The sequence below is a fragment of the Phoca vitulina genome, unplaced genomic scaffold, assembly GCF_004348235.1.
Source record: "Phoca vitulina isolate PV1807 unplaced genomic scaffold, GSC_HSeal_1.0 scaffold59, whole genome shotgun sequence".
Lineage (NCBI taxonomy): Eukaryota > Metazoa > Chordata > Mammalia > Carnivora > Phocidae > Phoca > Phoca vitulina.
In genome coordinates this window covers 7,950,285-7,977,478 of record NW_022589762.1, presented here as the reverse complement: position 1 = coordinate 7,977,478, position 27,194 = coordinate 7,950,285, and the positions used below count along the sequence as shown (strand labels likewise).

General features: G+C 52.3%; 1 protein-coding gene across 1 annotated transcript; it reads right to left on the bottom strand.

Moving 5' to 3' along the window:
• Positions 1-937: 937 nt before the first annotated feature.
• Positions 938-26,384, bottom strand: CLSTN3 (calsyntenin 3). The gene is made up of 18 exons (XM_032390815.1): positions 26,016-26,384; positions 23,503-23,625; positions 22,858-23,053; positions 21,014-21,222; positions 20,594-20,743; positions 20,179-20,364; positions 19,466-19,747; positions 18,551-18,663; positions 15,867-16,029; positions 14,818-14,874; positions 13,958-14,115; positions 13,676-13,824; positions 9,613-9,839; positions 9,141-9,311; positions 8,173-8,318; positions 7,832-7,967; positions 2,320-2,522; positions 938-2,093 (listed from the first exon to the last, which is right to left on the bottom strand). Exons 1-18 carry the CDS (start codon positions 26,077-26,079, stop codon positions 1,953-1,955), a joined length of 2,874 nt encoding a protein of 957 aa, XP_032246706.1. The 5' UTR covers positions 26,080-26,384; the 3' UTR covers positions 938-1,952.
• Positions 26,385-27,194: the final 810 nt, after the last annotated feature.

The window sequence follows — 27,194 nt, the reverse complement described above, 5'->3', positions numbered from 1 at the left end:
TCTCGGCTCTCGGATAGGAGAGTGTCGTAACCAGAGTTGCACTTTAGAAAGGTCACTCAGACCCAGAGTTTGGCTGGAGAAGAGCAAGACACCCCGAGGCAAGCAGAACAAGTAGGAGGGGGCAGGTAGGAGGGAGGCTCTTGCAACAGAAAGGCAGCAGGCCTATCTTGAAGAAGTATGAACTGAGAAAGCAGCAGCAGTAAGGGAAAGAGAAAGAAAGACACATTTGAGAGATTTTAAGGGGTAAAATTGACAGGGTCTAGTGACCATTTGGACATGGAAGGGAGAGGGAGAAATAGAGATGGACTCCCAGGCTTCTGGCTTCGGTACCTTCGCTAAAGGGGAAACGGATAAGGAGTAAAAAGAGCAGAAATCGGGCAAAGGGTGGCTTCGAGGCACCAGCTGCCTGGGTGGAGACAACACTGTGTAGCTGTACACAGGGGTGCGGAAAGAGGTGCGGGAGGGAGACACACAGGAGGAGGCGTCAACACGCAGCTGGTAGACGAAGCCATGGGTCAGGTCAGGGCACCGGCAGGAGTCAGACTGGGCCCTGGATGGAGCCTGGACTGGGCCAGTCAGCTCCACCCAACTGTGGTACTGAGAACCACAGAGAACCACTGATGCTCGAAGCTCCTCACGGGACAGAAAGGAATTAAGACGTGGATCCCTGGTATTTCCTGGGACAGGGAGGGGACCAGAAGGATGCTCCCAATACAGTTCCCTCTTCTGAAATGAGTCCATCTTGTTCCCGTTCCTTTCTACCTGGGAAGCATGAAGCAGAGCCTGTTCTCTTGTTACAAATAGTAGGGTTCCCTGCCCTCGTGCCCTGGACTCCCGGGCTAGAAGCTACAGGCAGCATCTCCAAGAGATGGGGAGGGACTGACAGTGTCTTCCCCGAAGCCCAGGCATCCAGAGCATTCGGACTCATCTATCCTTTTCCAGGGGGTGCTGAAGGAAGAAGGCAGTGGGTCCAACAGTATCACATTCCAGTGGCCTGCATTCTGGAGGTTACCTGGGGGGTGCTTTGACAGCCCTGTGCCCTCACTTTGGCCCTGCTCAGAAACCCGAACGGGCCCTGAGCCCGGAGAAGCTGCCACCTACGCAGCACCCACACAGGATCAGGCAGGCAGGAGGCAGCTCACAGAGCTTTTTCTGGTTGTTTTATTTGAAAACCCTAGGGTGCATCCCCTCCCTCACCACACCCATCCCCCTACCCTCACCCCAGGACATGACGATGCCACACACACACACACGAGGCTGTGAGCTGCACACAGAACACAGGGGCTGCGCTCACAGCGACATGAAAAAATATACATTATATATAATACCTGGGTCCCCCCCCGCCACTCCCCCTGCCATCCCCACAACCTAGCCACAGCCAGGTCACGCAGGATGGGGCAGGGGCTGTAGGACCTACGGCAAGGAGAAGAGGGGAAAGAGGACAGAAAAGGAAGGAGAGTGGGCAAGGTGAAGAAGCAGGGGTCCCCGGAGTGAGATGGAAAGAGAGAGAGAGGAGTGAACAGAAGAGAAGCCGTGAAGGCCCAGCTGAGGGAGCCCCAGGGAAGGAAGGCCTCCATGGACAGGAGAGTAGGGAAGGGTTCCCTTTGATCCTACCCCTGGCCGCTAGTGACGCCCCCACCCCCCATGCAGCGCATGGCTGGTAGGGGAGAGACAGAGACCTGGGCAAGCTAAGGGGCCGCTGCCTTGGGGGCAGAGAAGGCAGCCAGAGTCTTCTGGGGAACAGGAGCCCAGAGGCACAGTAGGGAGGTGGGCTGGGGGCGCAGGGGGAGGCAGATCCCAGTGAGGCCCACTGGGATTTGGGGATTAAAGGATGACTCATTCTGAAGAGCGCTCTCCCTCTTGGTCTCTTCTCTCAGAATGTCATTGTCTCTTTTCTGGGGGTGTCTCTGTCTCACCAGGGCAGAATTCTCTGTTCGGGGAGGGGTGTAGCCTTAGTAGCGGTGTGGAGGGGTCTCAATGATGCGTCTCTCGTTGCTGCTAGGGGAGTCCGCAGCCTCTGAGTCACTGCTGTCCTCGTCCTCCTGCGGGCCACCAGCAGCCCCCGCCACACAGGCCTGCCGATTCTGGTAGGACTGGATAAGGCAGAGGGCAGAGAGCACGGGGCTCAGGGGTCTGCACACACCCCAGAGCCTCTCCTGTGGGGACCACGTTCCCTCGGGCCCCTTACCCCACACCCTCTAGACCTTCCTCCTTCCCACTCATGGAGCTCAGCCTGGAGCTTTTTGCCCAGGGCCTGGCCATGCAGATGCTCCAGCTGAATCTTGACTGTGGACTTCCCCACTTCCCAGTGCCACTCACCTCCATGGGGTTCACGATAATGGTGAGCGCTGAGTCATCCCAGAAGAGGTCAGGGTCCTTGGGGTCACTGGAGACCTCTGGAGGCCCGCTGGCCCCTGAGACACGGCGGTGAAGGGAGTGGATGCGCACGAGGCCCAAGATGACCATGAGCACCAGGAAACCCACACACACCACAATGATGAGAGTCGCCGCACTAGGGACCACTGCAGGGAGAGCGTGCAGTGTGAGGAGACTGGCCAGGCACACCTGCAGGGACTTGGCACAGCAGGGAGTGGGGGCTGGGGCGTACCCGGGGGAAGAAGGAGTCCTGGAGTAAGAGAAGACAGGATTCCTGATGGCCCAGAAGGGAGGAATACCCATGCAAGCTGGAGGAGGACTAGCGCCCTATTGAGAAGAGCAGGAGATAGGGAGGAAAGGGGGTAGAAGAGCTGCTAAGGCCAAAGGGACAGAGAGAGAGGGAAGGAGGTGTCCAAAGGGGGGCAAGGGCCAGGGGAGGAGAGCTCCCGGCCCAATGCTATCATGAGCAGCCCGATTCTCAGCAGACAGAGGGCAAGGATTGGAGCCTACCCATGTTATTCTGCCTGTGCCTTCCCCAGGGGCCACTCAGCCTAAGAAAGAGGTGCCTGGTGCCCAGTGGGGTAAGGAGAGAGGCAGCCGCACAAGCTCAATGGTGCAAGAGGAGAGACTGTCCTCCTGCATCGTAAGAGGAGAAGCGGGTCCCAAGCCTGGCCTGGCAGCCAGAAGGAGATGCTAGCACCCAAGGCTGGGGGACAGGCCCCAGGGGCAAGGAGCAGCCCCTTCACTCACCCACCTGGACTGAGCTCATTCCTGCTCTGTGACACTTCCCTTCTCCCTGTGGGCTCAGGGCTCCTGGGCATCTGGGGGTCCTGCTCCTCCCAAATCTCCCCCTGAGGTATACCCACCTCCCCCTTGGCCCTGTCACGCCTCTGGCCCGGCAGCCTCACTTTGACACCTAGGCTCCGGGGAGCGTGGAGCCTGAAGGGCAGTGAGATGGAGAAAGGCGCATGCACTCGCACGCGGACCTTAGAGCTGAGGGCGGCAAAGCAGATGTGGACGCACAAGCACATGCCCAGGAAGAGCATGTGGGCACACAGCCGGGCGACAGCCGCCACACCCCGCACCCGAGCCAGGACTCTGCCGGCCTGCACCCCCGCCCGCACCAGCCCCCTGGCAGCCTGCGCGCACAGCAGGAGCAAAGGGATGCATCTGAGGGTCCCCAGCAGGGCAGAGCAAAGCCATACGTGCAGCGTCCCCCAGCTCCCCACCAGCTGCGCGCACCCGGCAACCCCCTGGAGGAAGACGCAAACAGCACAGACGCGCGGGCTGTGAGGGCCACAGAGCAAGCAGCCGTGAGCACAGCCCCGGCCCCCACCCCCCGCACACATACACACAGCACCCGGAGCGGGAGGAGGAGGCAAAGCAGGAGAGCCCACAGCCCCATGGACAGCACGTGGAGGTGACGATCCCACACACGTGTCCCCAGGCTGAGGGCCCGCATAGGCAGCTGGGTCACTGCACCCCATATGGGTGCACACCCCTGCTCACTGTTTGTGTGCACAGAGGGCTCCGTGAGGCCCAGAATCTGGACAGTCCCATGGCTAAGGGGGGGATTACATGTATGCATCCCATACACACACACAGCCCAGTCCCAAATTTACCCACAGCTTTTAAGACTCACGTGTTGAGAGAGCAGAACATAAAGCAGCATAGAGCATAGGCGCCGCACACACAGCCTGGTGCCCACCCCTCCTCCCCAGCCACCAGCTCCTGCAGACTGTCACAAGCTCCAGGGCCAACCAGGAGTGTGCAGAACGCCCTGCCGGAGCAGGCACACTAACCTCACAGCTCCCTGAGGCCACCCTGATGGCTCCCTGCCAAGTTGGTCCCCATCCTGACCCAACCCATAGCTCACTTGGGGCCACTTGCCAGTGAGAGCTGATCCTGCTAAACAGGTCAGGCAGGCTCCCTGGGTACCGGCTCTAGGGCAGAGATGGCTAGTTCAGCATTTCTCAACTGCCTCGGGATGGAGAAGAAGGGAAGAAGGGGACAGGGGTGCTTTTTCTGACCATCTGCAGGAAATAGTCCCTCCCAGGTCTCCATGTCAGTGGGTAAGATCCAGGAACAGTAATCCTGCCAGAGATGGCCCCTGTGGCTAAGCCCAGGCTCCAGAAGGAGTAGAGACCCTCCCCCAACTCGGAGAGCAGGCCATAGCAGGTAAACTTGCTCTAGGCACATAACGATGACAAGCCAAAGTTTCTGGTTTGTGCCTTAATCAAATGCATTTGTTCTTCTGAGCCCCAAGCCTGATGAAGGAAATGACAAGTTGGTTGCCAGGAATAAGAAATGGCTCCAGGAAAGACAAAATGCAGACCCTGTATCTGCAGGCAAACAAGCAGAGTTAATTAATTTAAAATGAGCCTGGAAGCCAGTGAGATGGCAGGATTTTTAAATTAGCAACAGACAAAAATCAAGAGTTTATAAAAAGTGCATTCAACCTTTCTTGCTGCATTAGATTCAAGCAGTTAATTCTGGCCTTGAATGACCTGCACGGCCAGCATGAAGAGGTGTTTTATCAAATGGCCTTGCAAAACTTCTGGTTTCAGTTGGTTGTGAGGACACTGTTGAAAGCCCTGTCCACAGTCCTGCTTGGTGCCCCCTTTCTGAAGAGCTTTGGGAGAAACTTCTTTCTGCTCTCAGTCCCAGGACTTCTCTTGAAATACTGATTGGCTCTTATCATATGACTTTCATAAGTGCTCAGGTGTCCTTTTGCTTAAGCTCAGAGTCCAAATTCTGGCCCACTCTAGCAACCACAAATATCTCAGAGTATGTATTTTATGAACGGACTTTATTCCCCACCTGCACCTTATTCTTCTTTCAGAATTGTCCTTTCCTTCTCACTCCTTAGTTCATTTTCCTTTTTTTTTTTTTTTTTAATGTAGGCTCCACGTCCAGCATGGAGCCCAACATGGGGTTTGAACTCACGACCCTGAGATCAAGACCTGAGCTGAGATCAAGAGTCGGACACTTAACCGACTGAGCCACCCAGGCGCCCCTATGCTTACCCTATTTCATTGTAGGTCTTCCTGCAAAGCTTCAGAAACTTGTAAGAAACAAAGTAGGGAAACAGTTCCCAAACTTTGCTGCACATCGGAATCACTTGGGGATCTTTAAAAACCACCGATGCCTGGCTTCCACCTCCATCCTGATTTAACTAGTATGGGGTGTAAAGTAACCTAGGCACCAAGCGTTTTTACAGCTCCCCAGCCAATCCAACGTGTATCAAAATTCGGGATGACTAGATAAATATGGCCTTCATCGTCTTGCCTCGCCCTTCTGACACAACCTTATTCTCCCTAACCCCAAACACCCCAAACCAGCTGCCCACCCTCCATTCTCAAATTCTCATTCTCTCTCCTGCCCAGCCAAAATCCCTTCTACCCTTCAAGGTCCAAGCTCAAACTCTACCTGCGCCCCAAAACCTTCTCTGACTGTCCCAATTCACACTGATCTCTCTTTTCTGGCACTCTTAGGAGTTTCAGAGAAATGAACCCCCATCCCACTGGAGGGGACTATGCCTCCTTCGGTTTCCCCCTGGCTGGAGCAATTTGAAATTGCAAAGCCATGACTCCGTAACACCACACTTGCAGTTGGGAGGGTTCCTGGACAGTCGGGAGGTGAGGGGAAGGAACACTGTGAAGAGTCAGAGACGGCATATGGAACGGGTTTTATGAAGTGGATCTCCTGGTACACTCAGGAGACATCCATCACCAATGGTTTTAGGTGAGCTATGACTCCGCCTCCTACTCAAGCCAAAATAAGGGGAAAAGCAAATGCAAGCTGCCTCTCTCAATTGAAATCTCAGAGGCAAGTTTGGCTAGCCTAGACATCAGCTCAGAACAGTGGATGGGGAGGCTGGGTTTCACTCTGAGGAGGTGAAGCAAGGGCAACCCTCACACAGCCTGGAGCACCCTCAGGCAGCTTCAGGGGATGAGGGGTGAGAAACATGGCCTGCCAGGCCAGCCACTGTGGGGCAACTGGCTGCTCAGGGCACAAAGCTCTGGGATAGTTACAACAGGGATTTCCTCCCCACAGAAAACAAAGATTGAGAATCTCACCAGGCCCAGGAGCAACGCCAGTCCAGATCTACTTTGAGCCTAACCTGAGTAGCAGGACCCAGTATCCAACCCAGATGAGGTTGAGTAGGATGATTCCCAAGGAAAGAACTGGACAAAGAGCTAGGGAATCATAAGGGGGTGGGGTGGGGCAGCTGGCCCCAAGGGTCTTTTTAACAAAAATGGGTTTAACTTGCTCACAGGTCTCTAAAGATTGTGTGAAGTTTCTATGAACCCTTGCAACTTGGTTATGCATTATGCTCCCTCTTCACCCTACTTCCCTACTCCCTCCACCCCTACCTCCAACTGTTTTGTTATAGTAAGTAAAAACACTTAGAGAGGCCCCTGCAGGTGTTTTCGGAGAGAGCAAGGAAGAAGGGAGCCAGTCCCAGGGAAAGGGAACACAGGAGACTCTAGTGGTGGCCACCACTTAAGGAGAAGAAACCAGATGGAATCCCTGGGGGTACCAGGGAGCTTGCCTCAGTCAAAAAAGCCCTAGGAAACCCTCAGGAGCTCCCCCAAATTATATGCAACTATAAAGTAATGAGAGAAAGAAAGAAAAAAAGAAGAAAATCATTTTATAATATTAGGTGTAAATACCAGGTTATAAAATAGTTTGATCCCAACTTTGTAAAAAAAAAAAAAAAAAATAGGCACAGAAAAAACTGGAACATTAACAATGGCTTCTTCTCCGTGATGGCTGATTTTTCTTCTTTATACTTGTAGTTTCTAGTTTGTCTACAATTAAGCAACTCTTAGATTGGGAATTAAACTTTGCATCACTGGTAAAGGACCGCGGCCAGGGAACAAGATTGCTCAGAAGGGCAGCTGTCCATCTAGATTTAGTACTTTGCCTAGTTGCACACTTTGTTCTAGAAAGACTTACGACTTTATAGATAGCACATAATAATACATGTAATAGCCCCAACTTTCTCCTTCAGGATAGAAACTGTATTTATCATATAATTCTTTTATGTTCCTAATAGCACTTTAGGACAGTACTAGTACACAGTAGGTGCTTCATAAATACTTGATGTCTTCACTACAGAGGATCCCTAGGTCCAGGGCTAATTTGATATTGCTGGGGGAGGGCAGCAGGAACAACAAAGGCACCTAAACCCCATACCAACTTTATGATGCCGGGCATGAACATCCCTGGCAATGAATGACACAGGCTCATATTCTCCCTGAGGGAAAGTTAATGGTCCAGGGGGTTACAGGGATTGGCACAGAGTCGTCAATTAAGTCAGGTGGCACAGGGAACAGAACCATAGCTCCACTAGCCTCCTCCCCTCTGAATGATGGAGGAGAAGAGGCCTGTGCCCAGCCCGCTCCCCGCCACCACCCCGCCCTGCCTGGCCCCGCACGGTCTTACGTACTAGAGTTTCGGTGGGAGCTGGCCAGGCTGTGTCCGGCCATCTCAGGAGGGGGCTGGTGACCACGGTGCAGGAACTGCTGGGAGCTGAGCATGTGGCTGGGGTGGGCCACCCGGTTCATGCTATGCAGGACATTGACCTGGGGAGGGAGAGCTCAGTGGGCACCCGCTTCTCTGCAGGTCCCACTCCACTTCGTTAGAGCCCATCTGCTAACCCTGCCCCACAGCATCTCCTCTGCCACCACCAGGTGGCTCCCCCGTGCTTCGATGCCCACTCCCACCAACTATGGGGTCTCAGTCTGCTCCAGTGGGGGAGCTGGGGAGGGAAGGAGACTCTCTGAATACCTCCACGATGAATTCATTGCTGGAGTAACGACCATTCATTTCTGAGCAGGACAGCCGGAATTTCCTGGCATAGAGGGCAGCTCCGTGTCTTAGCCGATAATGAGCCTGCCTCAGGATCTCTTCGTACACAGTGATGCTCTCCACCCCTGCAGGAGGAGGAAGCAGCTCAGGGCAGGACCCTCTCTCTCAGACCAGCTGATGGCACACACAGCCCCAGCATGGACCAGTCCCACCTCCTCAGCAGGGGGATGACCTGAGTTCTCCTGAGAGATGTACCCCTCCATCCCCAGCCTGGCTTTGACTGACTGGGATAGAGTGACTGGGATCCATTTCCTGCTCTGCTCTTCTCTAAAAACTCTGTGGCTGAAGAGAGGGCAATAAGGACACCCTGCAAGACAAAGGGAGGAGGCAAGCAGGAGGGAAACAGAGAGAGTGGAAAATACAGAAGTCCTCGGTGAGGCTCTGGAAGGGAATGGAAATAGGAGGGAACCAGTTATGATGATCTTCTCCACCCTTATGGAGGGTCCTTCAGAGAACAGCAGCCTTCCTTCAAAGCTACCAAGTCATTACCACTATTCATTAAGATGTGGGCACATGAGTTAAAGCTCTGATGTGTACAAGAGATCGGAGAGGTGGAAGACATAGAGAAGATAGCTAGGACCAAACAGCTGGAGGACTGAAAGCTCATCAGGGAAGACTGAGCCACAGGAGGAGTGAAACCAGGAACAGAGGGGAGCCAGGGTGTAGAGAGAAGCAGGGAGAAAGAACCACTTGGGAGCCCAAATGCCAGCACAGCCCTTCTGGGGGCAATCTGGAAGCCAGAGGAGCTTCCCCAGGCTGGCAAGGTGCAAGATGGCACTTGGTCACGTCCCTAGGCCTGGAAGGAGGACCCTCTGGAATTCCCAGAGACTTGATAGTGGGGAGGGGTGCACACAGAGAAAGAAGACAGGCTCTCAGTCCCCACTGACCGGCAATGGTGAGGTAGGCGGACGTGTTGGTGAGCTCCAGCCCTCGCTGCTGCAAGGATGCCATGTCCAGGAGCAGGCTTTCCCGCTCGGGGTCTAGGTCATCCCCCACCAGGGAAATCTCACAGCCATCCAGGTTATGCACGATCTCATCTGACATGCGTGTGTCTGTCACTGGATGGGAGAGAGTCAGCATACGGGTCACAGCCAAAGGACCCACCTCGTGGCCATTCTTCCTCCCCTTCCAGGCTCAGCCCCTGAGAGCAGTCAGCATCATTTTCAAAAACACCATTACCCCATACTTTCCTCACACCCACAGGCCTCCTCCTGGCTCTATGTCCTCATGTAAATGGTTCTAGGCAAGCAAATGCAGGATGAAGTCACTCGCATTTCTAGCCCCAGATTTTCTCCCTCCCTCTGGTTCCAGACATGGGCCGTTTCTCAGGATGACATCACTCCCTGGAGTCATCTTTACCTGTGCCCTGCCAACTCTCATCCTTTTTGACTTCCACCTGGTGAGAAATGGAGCAAGTGATTTGAAGATCGGGGAACAAAGGGATCCCCTCAGGTCCCTCAAAATCCACAGCTGGGCGGGCAAAATGAGCAGTGCCACTTAGCAGGATCTGGGGGGCATCAGGCTGAAGAACCACCACGTAGCCCTCCACTTCGGGGATGGAGACACAGGATTCTTCGCTGAAGCACCTATATGACAAGAGGGGAGGGAGGCAACTTGTGACCCTAACATCTCCTCCCCTATGATCCATACTCTGTTTCACCCCTCCGGGCCTCCATCTCTACAACAGAGCACCCCATGTCAGGGAGAGGGAGGGGAAGAGAGAGGGATAGTGTCTCTGCCACAGCACCACTACCCCTTCGTAGCAAAGCTGGAGGGGAGATGGCCTTTCCTGGGAGGATGCCACTTCGGGAAAGGGTCAGGGACAGATCAGGCGACCCTGACCTGCAGGGAAGAGAACATCACCAATCCAAGATTATGGAACATCTATCAAACTTCATTCTACAAACTGAACCTACAAAAATGTTTACACATACACAGTTCTTTACTCAGGGGATTTAAATTAAAACATATTCAGTAAAATATCTAGAAGATACATGTCCAAAAATACTCAACAACAAAAGTGGAGGGCAGGGATATGGTGGGGGAGCCTATCCAAGGATGTCCTCCTCCTTAGTGTGTCTTCCATTCATTCCCTTCAATATCAGAGAAACCTACTTTGGTAGGTAAGCTAATGTGACAATCTTAGACCTGCTTCCATGGTCCCATGAAGCCTCACTGACCCTGGCACCAGGAGAGACTCCCTAAAGCACTCAGCCAGGCCAATCAACCCACAGCACAGCTGCTCAGGAAGGTGTTCCCAGGGTCACCTCCAGCCCCATGCTTTGCCAATCAATAAGAACGGCACCTCACCTTATCATCACACTTGCTAGTTTCTGAAGCATTTGTGCATATTATTTCATTCAACCTTATTTCAGCACTGTGGACTCAGGATAAGAAACTAAAGATGATCAAGCATCTTGGTCACACAAGAACTATGTGTCCAAAGTCAAGGCTTAAACCTACTCTTCTTATTCCAAGGTCACACTCTTTCCACTGAACCACGGCCACTATTTGGGCCTGGGTTTGCACCAGTCAAATTTATTTATAAAGAAGTACCCCTTGAACAAGCAGCCTTCGCAAGGGAGTTGGTAACTCAGAAGCAGGGCCTATGGTCCATATGCTTGTGCTAACTGAGGGCGTATTACTGAGCGTGCCCGGCTTGACCATGGGAGCAGAAGGGGGAAGGGGTAACCTCAGCAGATACGATGAACTCAGAGCCCCTGACGTTACCAATGTCCACAACCTGTGGGGCTTAAGAATCTGCACGGTCATTCCAAGGGGCCCAGATCAAAGCCTCTTGGAAACCAACGTCAGCTGACCCTGAAAACACAGGCTCCAACAGACATCCCCACTGCAGTGAGCAGTCCAAAGGAGACCCAAGGGGCAACAAGGGGCCGGCCCTGACCCGAAGGCACTGATGATCTGGTCAAGAGCTTAGATATGACACACAACCTCAAAACAATGGCAAACGTAGTCATTATCATGTAAGCAGAACGAACCAAAACCCCTGAGAGTTTAGAGAGGGAGAGGTTATTTCTGGCTATGATGGGACTGGGGCATTTGGCAAGGGAGGACAGAAATAGTCAAAAGAAGCAGCCACTTAGCTGCCTTTGAGGGAGGGCAGGACTTCACCAGGCAGAAGGTAGAGCCTTGACTGGATGGTGAGGAGTGTACCAAGGGGAATAGAGAACATGAGGCAGGAAAGCTGGGGTCAGATGGCTGAGGGCTTTGAGTGCAGTTTTTGAGCACTAGCCAAGAGGAGGCCATTGATATCTTCTACATCAGGGAAATATGAGGATGAAAATTCTGATTTATGACCACTACTAACCTAGCCTCTGGTGAAGGGTGAACTGAAGTTAGAATACTAGAGATGGGTCAACTCATTAGGAGGTTATGGCAATAGGCCAGGTGAGAGAGATAATCAGAGCCAGGGCTGGAGTCCTAACAGCAGAAATGGGAAAAAAGGAGACAGATTCCCCGACACCCAGCACAGGCAGGATCAGGGTGACCTGGCAACTGATGGGGCATGGAGAACAGACAGGGAGAAATCTGAGATGACTCAGAGGTCTCAAGCTTGAGTGATTGCAAGGGCAGAGACACCATCACAGAAATAGACTTCAGGGGGAGGGGCTAGTTTGGGTATCAAAGGTCATCATTTCATCTTCAGCTCATCTGTTTGAGGTGCTGGCAGAACTTCTAGATAGAGGTTATAGCAAGGTATAGGTAGAGTCAAGGGCTAAGGGAAAAGGACAAAGTTAGACAAAAAGATGTGGTAGCCATTTATTCAGAGGTTAATGCCACAAACTAGGTGGGCTTTCCAAAAAAAAGAGAGGAAAAAAACCTTAGGGAAAATCTGCATTGACAAAATACTTGCATAAATCTGGCTCTAAATGGACAGAGCTCCAAGAACTGAACTTGGGAACCTTGGGAAGCCACATGGACTAGGGCAAGGCTATGTATCAGAGATCGGGAGGTACTGTTAGGTACCTGCCTCTCTCTCTTTCACAGTTGCACATGCGTGCACACACACACACACACACACACACAGCTCTCTATTTTCTCCAATGACCTCAAGGATGTATTAGGTTAGCACTAACCCCATGGTAGCCCCATAAATGGAAAAATGAGAGCTCTCTTTCTTGACCTCATATGGAAAACAACAAGACCCTGCCCCCTACTAAAAGACCAAAGTCAGGTTGCCAGCCCTTGGATAAGCCTCTCCCCCGGGCCTGAAAGAGGTAGGAGGAATTCAGATGAATCCATCAACACAGAAGATGTCAACTCCTCCTTGCAGAGTTCCATCCTAAGCCAAAAGACAGTGCTGTCCCTTCTGACATGGCTCCTGAGTCACGTGAAGGGCATGAGGCAATTGCTTGGTCTCTGGTGAGTTAAACCCTATATAACTGCATGACTGCCCTTCAACAACTAGAGTTCCAGCTAGAACATGGGGGAGGAGGGGCATGCTCAGCTCTGGTCTGTGCCCACGTGACCCCAGCTACCTGTGGCCTTCAGCTCTATACTGTGACCACACCACAGGCTAGAAGAATGATTCCCAAAATCGGCTGCCTGGCCTTCCAGAGCTCTAATTGTGAGATCTGATAATCATGCCCAGTCACTCTGTAGGGCTCAGAGCTCTCTCCTCCCCCATCTCTAAACCCACCATTCCCAGGAGAGGGACAAGCCAAAGATGGTTATCTTCATATCGCTTATGGAGAAACTGAGGCAGAGCATGGGTATGCTTGTTCAGGAATCCTGACTCCTACATTGTGTAATCCACCCACTAGATGGCAGTATCTCCTAAAAACTCCCCCGCAAACACTAGGGGTGAAAATGTCTGCATGTAACAGCTCTGCCATCATAGTGTGAAATAATATGCAAATGAATGGGAATGGCTGTGTTCTAATAAAACTTTATTTACAAAAACAGGCAGCAGGCCAGATTTAGCCCCAGGGCCATTGGTTGCCAACCCCCAGATTTAGATCATCTTATTTGACTTTGCAAGAACTTGATGAATCAAGACTAAAATAGGTGAAACAACTAGAGCTATTTGCTCAAGGTCATCCAGGCAATTAGTATTGAGTCAGAATTAATGTCAGATCTCCCAGCTCCCAATCCAGTACCCTGTCCGTCCCACTTTACATATCAGCATAGAGGCACAGAGAAAATTAAAACCCCAAAGTCCTGGAAGGGTGGTTGGCAGAAAGAGTAATGAATCCGTTGTTTAACCCTTGAGTCTAGTCCAGGCTCTTCTACAAACATTGCTATGTCAACTGAGCAGGTAGGTCAGTTTGTCTCTGGGGGCCCAATCTCCCCATCCATACAGTAAGGGAGGTGTGCCTAGCCCTGGGTGACCTCTAAAGCCAAGGAGTTCTGACACCATCTGGCTCTGCTCTGTGATTTGACCGCCCCACCCAACACTCACTTGACTGCAGTGGTGAGGCGCAGGGGCCTGACGCCAGGCGTGGCAAAGCGCAGAGTGTTCATGTAAGCCACATGCTGCAGGGCATGGTTGAAGGTCTCCACATCATCCCCCTCCAGGGTGAGCAGGGACTGCGAGGGGTTCACGTGGACCTGGGCCCCAGACACAGACAGCTGAGAGCAAGACCAGGAGGCAGGAGAGGAAGGGAGCAGAGGAGGAGAGGTGGGCAGGGTTCCGGGGCAGGGGGCATGCCCGGAAGGACAGGGCTAGAGGAAGGGGCTATACCTTCATGCCTTTGCCCAGGCTCTCGAAATCCCTATAGTCCAGCCCCTCCCGGCATGCATAGAGGCACTCGATAACCTCGCGGCTCTCCAGGCGGCCTGAGCGCACGCTGAAACCAGCCAGGTAGCCGTGGAAGTAGTGGTGGATCGGCAAGGGGTCTCCTAGGGCAGGAACACAGGGGCGAACGGGAGGTGAGAGTGGGTGAGGGGAGAGGCGGCTGGAGCAGGAAAAGGGGCACAGAGGAGGGGCAGAAGGCTGGAGAAAGAGCATGAGAAGGAGAAATGTGGAAATGAAAAAGAAAGAAGAGACCAGGAAATGAGGCTGGGGGAGACTGGAGAAAGCAGAAAGGAAGACCAAAGAGGGAATAAATCCAAGGAGAGAAGGGTGAAAACCAAAAGCAACAGAAATGAGAAAAGCTCCCAGGAGAGGGAGGAAGGACAGGAGTGGGATCAAAGGGAGGAAAGAGGAGCCAGTGGAGGAAAAGAAGGCGAGAGGGCGTGGTCACAGGTCATGCAAGGGGACCCAGGGGGACGTGTGGAGCTTCGCAGATGCCCAGATCTCCCTGTGTGGGACCGCCGCCTGCCTCCCACAATCCGATCCACTACGTGGAAAGCCAGCAAGAGAACTCCTCCACTTCCTTCTGTGGGCAGGAAGGGACACCCAGGATGCCACCAAGCTCCATCTGGCCTTACCTCTCCAAGGGAGCCCTGCCTTGCAGTAGTTCATGGAGGCTCTGCCCCTGGTGGCATGGGCAGCAGTAACTATGAGGCTGGCTGGGATTTGGGGTTGGGATGGAATCAGGAGCACAGCACAGAAAGTTAAGGTGAGAGCTCTCTGGTCTCCAGTTCTTATGCACAGAGTACCTTGTGTGGTGTCTGTACTGTTGTCTCCTCCCTTTTCCTTCTCTTTGTTCTTTTCCTCTGGAGGAAAAAAAAAAAGTGGCAATGAGTTTAGGGTTGTGGGGACAGATTGGCAGCAAGGAAGAAGAGGTCTTCCCTGCTCTGTCCCAACCTGTGTAGGACTGGCAACCTGTCCACCGATGTCACATCTCAATCTCTCTGGCCTCTGCTGGAGACCAACCCCCAACTATGTTGCTGAGAAAACACAAACACTCTTTGCCTTCCCCCATTCTCTACTTCAGTCCCCTGCTTGTTCTTTCAGAGAATTTATTACAATCTACCATTTGTATATGACTGCTTAGTTTTTAAAAATCTACCTCTCCGACTAAAATGTAAGCTCAAAGAAGGCAAAGATTTTGTTCCATCTTATACTCCATTGTATCCTCAGAACTAAGCAGAATGGCAGAGCCTTGCCTGGTATTTAACAAATATTTGTTGAATAAATAAGGGAAAAGAAAAGCAGAGTCATGTTACTAATATTCGCAACAAGCGGGGAAAGATCAAGCAGCAGCAAATGGCAGACTGTCTCTTTTAAAGAGTGCAACAGAAAACAAAAGCTTTTGTAGATAGTCCTCAATGGGTAAGACACACACACACACACACACACACACACACACACACACACGGGAACACACGTGCACACATGCTCCCAGAAGGAAAAAAATGAAAGAAGTAGCTTAAGGAAAATTGATGACTCTCTGAAATATTACTGACTTCCAGCAAGGGAATGTACTGTGGAAATCATCCCTTTGATGGAACAATGTGGGCACTGGCCAGAGTTATACAAAGAGAGATTCCGGTGCTGCCTGAGGTGATGACTGGTTGAATAGGTTGCAAATGGGGGGAGGGGGTTCTGGGGGTTTTGTGGTCTCCTCCACTGGAGATCTCTCTGAGTCATCCCGCCCAACTGCAGGGTGATGCATGAAGTCAAGCTGCCCTTTCTCCTTCACCAATAATCCTAAGCCACTAGAGGTTCCAACCTTCAGTGTCTTCACTGAGCTCAGGGGACTTACCAGTCCAGCAGGCCCCAATCATGAGAGCAGGTTCCCTTCGGGGTGGGTGGATGAGACCATTGTCATGGATGAGGGCAGGGTCAAACGAGATGCCATCGGCATAAAGTGTGACTGTGGGGAACTCCAGGTTCAAAGCATAGTGGTGCCACTCATCATCACAGACCTGGGGGGGGGGCAGCATAAGGGCAAGAACCCTCAGTTACTTTATCTTCAGGGAACTAACACAAGGTACTGCCCCTTCTCCTGGGAGACAGGGTACAGTCCCTCATATTCCCAGCTCTATCAGCAGGGCTTACTAGTGAATTGCTGCCTACCCAGCTCAAGAAATAACATCCCTGCCCAAAATCTATCAGGCACCAAGTAAGTACCTAAAATTCCATTTTTCAGGCAAATCTCTAAAACTATAAACATTCCTAAGAGGAGGACCACACTATTTTATGAATAAATTTTTCTCCAAAAATGTATATGTATGTATGTATGTATGCACTGGAAGGTCTAGAGAAGTTTGTAACCAAACAGTAAAACAAAGAGGCTCCCCTTGGAGGTTTCTCCTAGGGTCAGTCAAGATGGAGGTGGGGGATAGTCACAGGAATCAGGGGGTAGAGAGTTCTCTGCCTTATCAGCTTCTAAGTGCTGGAATGCCTCTCAAGATTCAACCTAGACCCTTTTCCCTTTTCTCTCTACATGCTCTTCTTAGGAGTTACTTCATCTGTTCCCGTGGGTTCAGATATTTATGCCGGTAACTCCAGAATCTACATCTCCAGTGCAGAGCTCTCCTTTGAATGCTGGGCTTTCCACCTGGATGTCTCACAGGTCTCTCAAATTTAATATGTGTAAGATGGAAGTCCATACCCCTTCCCAATCCCCTCACTTCTCCCTGGGGCAGCATAAATGCTCCACTGTCCATCCAGCTGCTCAAATGGATGACCTACAGGATACCTTTGATCCTTCTCTTTCCCTCGCCTTCCACATCCAATCCATCAGCAGTGCTGTTGATCCTAGGTCCAAACAGAGCTAAAAGCTGTGGGTTTCTGTGCAGTTCTCTACATTGCCATGCATCAGTCAAGACCTCAACCTTTACTGTGGCAACAGCCTTATCTGGGTCCTTCCACTTTTATGTCCCTTCAATACATTCCTCCCATAGTTGCCAAGGGTATCGTCTTAAAATGTAAATCTGATCAGATCAGCTCCCTGATTTGAACCCTTCAAAAGGCTTCCTGCCTCTCATAGGACAATATCTAAACAAACCCCAGCTGACAAAGTCCACTGTACAACCTGATCACTGCCCATTTCTCCAACCTCATGTCCAGTCTTTCCCCCTTGTTCACTATATTCTAACCCCACTGGCCTTCTTCCCATGCTTGGAACATGCTGAGCGCTTCTTGCCTCAGGGCCTTTGCATCAGTTCTTCCCTCTGCCTAAACACTTTCTTCTCACCCATTTCTCATCCTTTAGAACAAAACTTAAATTTCACCTCAATTAGGCCTTCCCTGAACATCTGATCTAAGGTGAATTCCTCTCTCTTTGCCTTCCCCCATTCTCTACTTCAGTCCCCTGCTTGTTCTTTCAGAGAATTTATTACAATCTACCATTTGTATATGACTTCTTAGTTTTTAAAAATCTACCTCTCCGACTAAAATGTAAGCTCAAAGAAGGCAAAGATTTTGTTCCATCTTATACTCCACTGTATCCTCAGAACCAAGCAGAATGGCAGAGCCTTGCCTGGTATTTAACAAATATTTGTTGAATAAATAAGGGAAAAGAAAAGCAGAGTCATGTTACTAATATTCGCAACAAGGGGGGAAGATCAAGCAGCAGCAAGTGGCAGACTGTCTCTTTTAAAGAGTGCCACAGAAAGCAAAAGCTTTTGTAGATAGCCCTCAATTATCCAATTTGTGGATTTTCTAGACCCTTCCTTTCCTTTTCTCTTTCTTCCACTTCCTGCCTTTTTTCAGCTATTTGCTTACTCGACACTCCACTGGGGTTACAAGAAAAATAAAAGGAGATGGGAACTCAAATTAGTCCCCACTGGTCCTCGTGGTCAGCTTAGAGAATGAATAAAGCACAGGCTGCAACTGTCAGCTCAAGAAAGGATTTTACAATTTTTTTGTCTATCCTTCATAATCAGAGACTAGTACTGAGAATTAACACTTCTTCTGACTTATAAGGTCTATCACATCATTTAATCCTGCAACACCCCTGGGATATACAATTCCTATTATTCTCATTTAATAGGCCAAGAAACTGAGATTTAGACATACCAAGGAAGATTTCATGGCTAGTGAGTTGCCCTGGCCAGACTCAAACCCAATCTGCATACCTCAGAATTACTTACTTTCTGGCTTACAACATGCTAACTGCTTGGGAGTCAGAGATATGTACTGTTAAAGTTCTAGGTAATAAAGGGATGAAATAAAACAAGGGAGAAAAGATGTTTGGTTGGGTATGATGTTAGTAGTAATGTGTTCCCAATTTCCTTTTAATCCCAGAGTGCTTTCTGCAGGAGACAAGCCTTGGAAAAGGAGAACAAGAGAACCTGGGAGCGGAATGGTCAGGAACTGAAAGTGGAGCATGAAGGGGGCACAGAGCAACCCAGAAAATGCCAACCCCTGCCCCAGGACCCTCCTTTCCTGGAAGTAAGTTATACCCACCCAGCTCTCCCAGGAGCCTGGCACTGGCCTCACCTGCTCCAGCTTCCAGAGGAACTTGACTGGGCGGGCACTCTCCAGCAGAGGCCAGTAGAGAAAGGCAATTCTACAGCCATGGACGGTCAGTGAGTAGTGAGAGAAGCCGTCCTCTGAGGGGGAGAGGATGGAGACAGGGGTCAAACACAGGGCCTGAGGCAAGAACAGGTTCAAAGCACCAGAGAGAGAGGACATGGGATTCTCATTACTCTCTCAGGTGCTCTCCCCCCACCCCGTATTCCCTAGAGTCTCCTCCCTTTCTTTCCCTCTGACACACACAGAGTCCAGTCCAAGTGATCACTAGGGTTTCTCGAGCATTCTGATTGGCCAAGGTGCAACACTGGCCAGCCTGCTCCCACCCAGATCTCTACTGGTCCTTTGGTTGATGAAAACTCCATGGGTGACAACTCTTTTCAGGTCCAGAAAAGTGAGCTTGGAGAAGTGGCAGAAATGAAAGGTCTGGACAAGACGGAGCCAAGAGGGACTGTGCCACTGCGGTCCAGGGAAGGGGGGGCTTGGAAATGGAGCCAACTAGCCCTTCAAAGAGGAGGATAGGAGGGTGGTGGGAGAGAAAGAATGGGGTACACCACTATCCAGGCTTTTCCATTCCAGTGGACAGGCTTAATGGGAGTAGACTGGGGGGCAGCCTACCACATGGTGGGATGCAGGGGCATTGGGTGATTGCAGGTGAGAAGGGCAGCGAGTGGTCCCATTGCACTCTGAGAGCAGTAGGGTCTCAACCTGTTATGCAGGCAGTAAGTCACACAATTTCAGGAAGCATCAAACCTAGCACTGCCATCTTACAAATGAAGAGAGAGGAAGTGACCTGTCCACAGCCAGAAACTGGGCAGTGACAGAGGCAGGATAAGAGGCCAGTTTCCTCACTCTCAGGCCAGTGCCCTGGGGAAGGCTCACCATTCTGGACAGTGTTACACACGATGGTTTCCTCTTCCTTCTTGCCCCTGTTGGGAGTGACACCATGCTTCATCCAAAAGGACAGAGTAAAATGGTCACTGAGGCTGTCCTGGGGTCCAGAGCCCAGCCCAGCTGTGCCACCCAGGGGCACCTGCACAGCTTGGGTGCCATTGAACCAGTAGATAAGGCTGCTGTCCTGGCTGTAGTGCACCGAGAGTCCCGCTGTCCAGTTGGCATTGGGGCCGGGCATGGGCAACAGATCTACCTCCCCAGTGGCAGCACCTACAGAAGCCCCAGAAGGCACAAGTGTCAGAGCTGAGAAGCAGCAGATGGGGAAACAGGAAGCAGCCAGGGCAAGAGTGACTGAAGGAGAGAGATTTCCCACAGCTAGTCTCATGGCCTCTTCTGGCCTTTCAAAGACACCAGAGGGTGGACCTCTCTTCTAGGAATGGCTCTCCAATTAACTCATGCTCCAGCTCTTCATCTCTCCCTACCATTGTTCCACAACGTACCTGGTGATGGTCTTGTGCTAGGATCATGGGTCTTTGCAAACGACATATTGATTTGCTTTGGGGGCCACAGAGTTAACCACATGCTATAACCTCTGTAGATATATACCCCTGTGGGTGGGCAAGGGAAGGTGTAAGGCAGAGCCTTAGGAAAGAGGCAGAGGAAGGTCAGGGAGCGGTCTGGAAAGGGGAGGGCACACCCACCACAGAGTTTCCGCAGGGCCCGCTCTGAGTAGTTGTCACGGTCACAGCCCTTGGCCACATGGCTGGTCTGTAGCTCTATGGTGGCCTGAATATTCCAGAGAGGTTCATCACAGGTCTCCAGGCGGATACCAGGGAACAAAGCCAAGCTCCCTGCACCTGGTGCATATTCAATCCTTTTGTTCCAGCCTGCATAGGGGAAAGGGAGAGGGTAGTGGAGAGAGAAGAGAGGAAGGCAGCCCCTCTTAACCATTCTGCTCTTGTCATGTCCCCTGACATTCTTGGGTAGACAGCCAGGGTAGACAGCTGCAAGCCTGCCCCCAAATATCTCTCCCCTGTACAATAGTCAGAAGGGACAAGAAGGGAGACCAAGGGGAAAGATGATTCACAAGATGAGTCACAGAGTGGAGCTCCTCACCTTGCCAGCTGGGTTTACAGGTAGGCTTCACCTGGATCTCCACCTCGGCATCATCTGCTGCCCGTTTCTTCCCACAGTCATAAGCCGTCACCGTGAACTTGTAGAGCCTCTCACCACTGTACTGCAGCTTCTCCGTGTTCTCAATGTTTCCTGGGATGGGTGTGGGGGGAGACAAAGAGGGTAAGGAGCACTAGAGAAAGCCTAGGGGGCAAGGTGAAGACTCATGAGTCTATTGGGCAACAGGTGAATTAGGCAGCAGGAAGCTGGGAAGGAGGTATCTGGGGGAAAAGGCTCTACATTGGGAAGGAGGTTATGGAATGAGGATCTGAGGGGCACAAGTGGAGAGCTCAGCCCCGGGGTGTTCTGATGGATGTGGGTGTACAGGGCTGGGCAGCTGGGGCGGGCGGGGGATGGACACACCGTCATTGTCGATGAGGAAGGGGGTGTTGGGTGTGAGGATCTCATAGTAGCAGATCTGGCTGTACTGGGGGGAGCAGTCACCATCGATGGCTTCCACCCTCAGGATGCGGTCATACAGCTTCCCCTCAGTTACCGCAGCACGGTACAGCCGCTCCACAAACACGGGGGCAAACTCATTTACATCGTTGACCCGCACATGCACAGTCGCCCTGCATGTACCAGAGCAGGAGAGGGGACAAGCAAGAGTCAGCCAGCCTCAAAACACAAAGAGAGGCACAAGTAGGAACGCAGACAGGGAGTCAGAGCAGACAGGAGCCCGTGTGTCCTAAGCCTAAGGCCCTGGACATGCTCATCCCCGCCCCCAGGACACCAGGCCCCACAAGGGAAGGGGTGACTGATAGAAGGGGTAAGGAACAACCCCAGGGGACACCAGCAGCTGACTTGGAGGACTCCTGTACAAAATGCTATAGGTTGGGTGCCAAGACATGGGGTAAAACAGAATTTTATATCCAGCCGGTTGTTCTTCCACAATAATCAAATCCAATGGGATAATCAAGGAAGACACAGAATAAAAGCCAAATTAAAACCAACCAAGAGATGGGGTGCCTGGTTGGCTCAGTCAGTGGAGTACCCAACTCTTGGTCTCAAGGTTGTGAGTTCAAGCCCCCATTGGGTGTAGAAATTACCAAAAAATAAAAATCCTTATGGGGCGCCTGAATGGCGCAGTCAGTTGAGTGGCCGACTCTTGGTTTTGGCTCAGGTCCTGATCTCAGGGGCCTGAGATCGAGCCCCTCATTGGGCTCCCCACTCAGCACAGAGTCTGCTTGAGTTTCTCTCTCCCTCTGCCTCTGCCCCTCCCAGCCGCGAGCTCATGCGCGCTCTCCCGCTCTCTCTCTCAAATAAATAAGTCCTTAAAAAAAATAAAAATAAAAATAAAAATAAAATCTTTAAGACCAACCAGGAGAAGGGAAGTGGTATTTATATAAAAGCCATAAGTCATCTGATATGAGCGCAAGAGGAGTGCTGCCTTTTGTGCATCCGTGTGCAATGTGCATGTCAGGTGTGCCCCCCCATACGCAGGCCCCATGAGGCAAGCAGCCCTGGGGCTCTGCCCTTCGTACTGAGCCCTGCCCCTCACCAAGATCTAGGCACCCAGGTCCCAGAAGCAGGGCCCTATCTCCAAATGGGAAACTGAATCACAAGGAGCGGTGTATCACCACAGCCTCTTAGCGGCCCAGGAACCCTGACTGCCAATCTTTCTCCCATTCTCAGATGAGAAGTTAGCTGGACACAGTCATAAGATTCTCAGGCCCCGGCTTCATTCATGCTGGAGCCCTCTCCTGCCCACCCTCACCTAGCGCTGGGCATGAGTATACCATGTGTGTGAGTATGTGCATACTGCAGACTGGTGGGGCAGGTGGAAGGAATCCGGATGTGTGCTGAGGTGCTCATCGTCCTTCTCATTATGCTCCTCATCATCATAACTCCCATGTACTGAGCCTTTCCCATGTATCAGGTACTGTGGTGCACGCTTTTTACATAAACCATCTCCTTTACCCTTCACAGCAACCTAGAGAAATAGGGATCATCATGTTCCAAGAAAGGCTAAGGAAGTCACCCAAGGTCATAAGATGCAGAACCAGGATTGGATCCCATAAGTTCCACTACATGTTTCTATCACATTGAGTGAAGGCTCCTGGAGGACACGGCCCCTGTCCCTGACCCCAATGAATAGAGAGGTGAGGGGGTAGGTAACAATGACAGCAAGGACAGAGGACAGTGAGGGACTTAGGAAGAGGGAGGAGGACCTAGCAGCAGGGAGCAGGAGACAAGGGCTTCCTCACTTGTGGGACTTCTTGGTGTTGGCCCCATCGGGGCCCTCGCCGCAGTCGTAGGCCTGGATGGTGAAGGTGTGCTCCTTCTGGGCCTCACAGTCTACTGGCTCCTTGGCCCGGATCAGCCCTTCTCCAGTTGCTTTGTCCAGAATCACAGCCTCAAAGGGCACCCCAGACCCATGGAGCCGGAAGCCACAGATCTCACCTGGTCCAGGGGGGAGGGAGGGATGAGGCTCCTTCTCTTTTGCCACTTTCAGCATCTTCTTCCCAGCCTCAACCTCCCTGCCTCAGGTTCGGCTTCACCTCTCCTTCCAAACCCCAGCCCTTCTCTTGCATATGTGAAAATGTTAATTTGTTAATTATCAGACGTACAGCTCCAACACCAGCTTCCTGGAGCTGCAACCTCTCAGAGCTACTGGGTCTGAGATCTGACAAAATCTTGATGTGGTTAACCCCTGCCTGCCCACGTCCTTCTCTCTGGCTCCCTTTACTCAGCCACCATCCTTAAGCCTACTTCTACCACTTTGCCAAGACCTCTTCCCCACTTCCACTGCTCTCCCTCCGGGGACTTCCTCCCCTCTCCTCCCTTGCCCTCTGCCTTCCCAACCACTTTTCTCTGTCCTACCCACCTTGCCATCCCCCAACCCCAATCACCTGCATAGCGCAAGGGGGCATCCTTGTCCAAGGCAAAGAGTGGTGGGTTCAGCAGGACCGTGTTGTCATTCTCCATGACGATGCCTTGGTATTCTGCCTCGATCCATGGCTTGTGCTTGTTGGCTGACCCCCACCCAGGGAGAGGAGAGGAAGCACCTGTGAGCTGGCTCTCCACTCCCACACAACCCAGACACACACTCCAGCATTATCACCCTTTCCACCCGCTGCAGAAACACCTGCAGGAGGAAGGGCTGAGGACAAGAAATCAGCATTAAAAGAGTCAGCATTAAAAGAGTCAGAGGGTCTGCGAGAGGTCACAGCCTTCTCCTACGGCAGGATTGGTAGTTTCCGTGGCAACAGCCTACCCTGGGGGAGGAGGGGGACCACTCTCTCCCCTGGGAAACGTGGTCAGAGGTGAAGAATTTTCTTTAGGGATTTCAAGTGCTAGAGAGTGGAGACTGGAGATTCAGGGAGCAGTGGTGGGCCATCAGCAGGCCCTGGGAAAGGGAAGGCATAGATTAAGGGCAGAGTTGAGATTAGAAAAAGAAGATCTAGATGTTTCCTGAGATCCTGAGTGTTTACCCTCTCCACCGCCACTATCACCCCATTTCAGTCCTGATCCTCCACTCTGCACTTCTCCCAGCCAAACCCCAACCTAAGTCCATTCATCCTAAGAGAAGGGAAAATATAGGACAGAAGGAGGGGGACAGAGAGGGGCAGGGATGGAGTAGAGGAATCAATGCCAAATGACTGGACCCAGCACAGCTGACATCCTAAGGGATTATTGAACTGGCCTAGAAACAGGACAAATCCCCTCCCTGCTTCTCATCCCTACACGCAAGAGAGCACACTCATAGCCAGCACATCTCTGTGTCCCCCATAAGACCACCAAACCCCACACTCCCTGAACCCCACTTTTTATACAGACTCATGACTTAGTCCTACTTCCTGCCTACCCCACCCCTCTTCCCTTCAACCACCAGCCAACCAGGAGGGATGCGAGACTCACTCAGCCTCTAGATTTCCCCATCTCCTGCCACACTCAGCTCACTCAATTGTGTCTCCTCCCCAGGACCGACCTCCCATTAGCCTAGGGAGGGGCTACGGGGAAGGCACAGTGTTTTCCCTTCCCCTCTAAACCACCCCCCACCCCAACTGCCACTGCTTGCTCTATCTAATCCCACCATGCCAACCACCAAGCTCCCAAAGCACATTCATGATGGCCTGTCAGTGGAACATGGGTGGAGGAAGACATATCATCAAAGGGAAACTGAGTCACCAAAAGGAAACATGCCCCGTATATGACGGTGAATAAAAAATCCTGATTTCCTATCTTTCCTCCAACCACACCACTAAAAGCCTTCTGGTACCCGAATGCCTGCTCCTTTCTTGCAGATGACCACCAAAACCCCCTTCTCTAATGGCAGAGGAGAAAGCCACAAGATGGTGCTCAGAAAGCAAGCACAGGAAGTGGCAGGAGGCTAAGAAGCTGGGCTGAGGTCGGAGACTGAGGTGAGGAATCACAGCCTGAAGATGAAGGGGCTGCAGAGCAGCAAGGCCAATGTTGGGCACCTTCTCCACAGCTTGCCCCCAGGTCTCTCTGTTCCTCTCCTCTTGGCCACAGACTCTCCATGTGTTCACTTCCTTCACTCACTCCTGGCTCCCTGCCCTTCCTTCCTTGACTTTCCCTTCCCCCTCTCCTCACCTGTTCTTCTTGATTCCCCTTTCAATCTTCTTTCTTTTTTTCCCCACCTCCACCTTTACCCTTTTTACCCTCCTTCTCATCCCCCTCCCACGCCTCATCTCCCTTGTCCTTCTCAGCTTTCCCTCTCACCACTCATTTAGCAACCCCCACACACACACCCACTTCTCCCCTTACCTGCCTTTCTCCACCTACCTGAGCCCTCTTCCCCCAACCCCTCTCTCCCTGCCCCCTCCACCCTGGTCCCTGTGCTGGCCTCACCCAGCTGAATTTCTCTGCTGTCTGCCAGAGAGGGCAGCTCTGGTAACCCTCAGCCCAGCTGTATGCAGGATGTGGATGCAGAGGAACACGCCAAAACATACGTGCTCCGAATTGCTGAGCTGCAAGGAACTGTTTCTCCCCAGGATGGGATGGAGATGAACCAGATGGATCTGCCACACACCCTGAGTGCGGGCACACCCCAGTGAACACAGAGAACCATCCAGAGATGTCTGTCACCCTTCAGGGGCAAGTCCTTCTGAGACCTGAGATTTCTCCAGCAGGCAAAACTGGAGGAGGGGGAGACACAGACCCCAGGATGGAAATGAGGACCATATGGGAGCCAGAGAAGCACTGGGTAGAAACAGCCCAGAGAGGATGATGTGGGGAAGGGAATGTGAGGGAGAGAAGGGGGCAGCTCTCAGAAAACGGATGGAAAGAACCCACACCTGTCATTTGCCAGAGAGCTTCAACAGCCCCTGCTCACCCCTACCCCCACATGGCTCTGCCGGATACCCCTCTTTCAGTGCCCCCCTCCCCCCACCTCACTCACCTTTGTTACAGGAGCTGGAGGGGAGCAGGGAGGCCAGCAAGAGGGGCAACAGCAGAAGGGTCATGGTGTGGTGTGGGCAGGGCACGGCAGGGCCGGGCGATTGCTCTCCCCCAGGAGCCTCCAGCCGGCTGATTCCACCTTGGGGGAGGGATGCAGGGTCTCTCCAAGGAGGGGAGGGAAGATAGTGGGCCGCAGGGCAGGGAGAGAAAAGAGCCTGCCGCCCACACTAGTCCATAGAGCAGACCTAGTCAGACCCCAACCTGGGTGGCTGAGGTGGGGGACTTGCAGTGGCTTCTCGTTCGCTCTCGAGCCGGGCGTCCTCACTCTCTCCCTCATTCCCACCCCATCCCCGCTACTGCAGGATGACGTCAGCACGGCCAGGCGAGGACTGATGGGGCCGCTGGCCAATCGGGTGGCTGGGGGGGCCAGGTGCTGCAGGGGGGGAGGGAGCCAATGGGACTGGGGAGCAGGGGCGGGAGACTGTGTTAGGGCTTTTTCCCTAGACTGCAATTTGGGGGAGCAAGGGAACTGCGGGGGCTGGGGCGGAAGCTGGAAAACCGTAGAGGGGGTGGGAAATAAGAGGGACGTTGGGAGAATGGAGAAGCTAGAAGCCCGGGGGTGGGAAAGGGAGACGTCAACGGAGACCTGAGGGAGGCGAGGAGGGGCAGTATCACGTCACCCTCCCCCCCCACACACACAACCAACTCTGCATTAACCTCTTTTCACAGCCCAGCCCATCAGCAGGTCCCTGCTGCGTGCCTCCTGGGAGCCTTGAAGCAAAACCCACAGCCTGAACCCAAAAGATCCTAGCATTTCCATTCCCAGCCCCAGGTGTCTGAGGAAACCATGGGATGGTCAGCAGGGAGGTGGAAAGGGTTCCGGGACTGGAGGAAGAGTGAGAGATTCCACACACACACACACCCACACCTGTCCAGACAATTCACTCCTAGGTGGGATTTTTTCCACTGCCTAGGCTCCCTGTCTCCCTCTCCCCGAATTTCCCATCTTAAACCATGATGAACCAACTCAGCTGATTCTGAAGCCAAGGAAGTTGGTAGGTTTGAGGGAGAGACACAGAAGGGGGTGTGAGTGAAGGTGGCAGCCCCCACCATGGTAATACATCTGGTAAGCATGTGCTGTCCAAAGGCTGGGAACTGGAGGTGATGGTACCATCAGTGA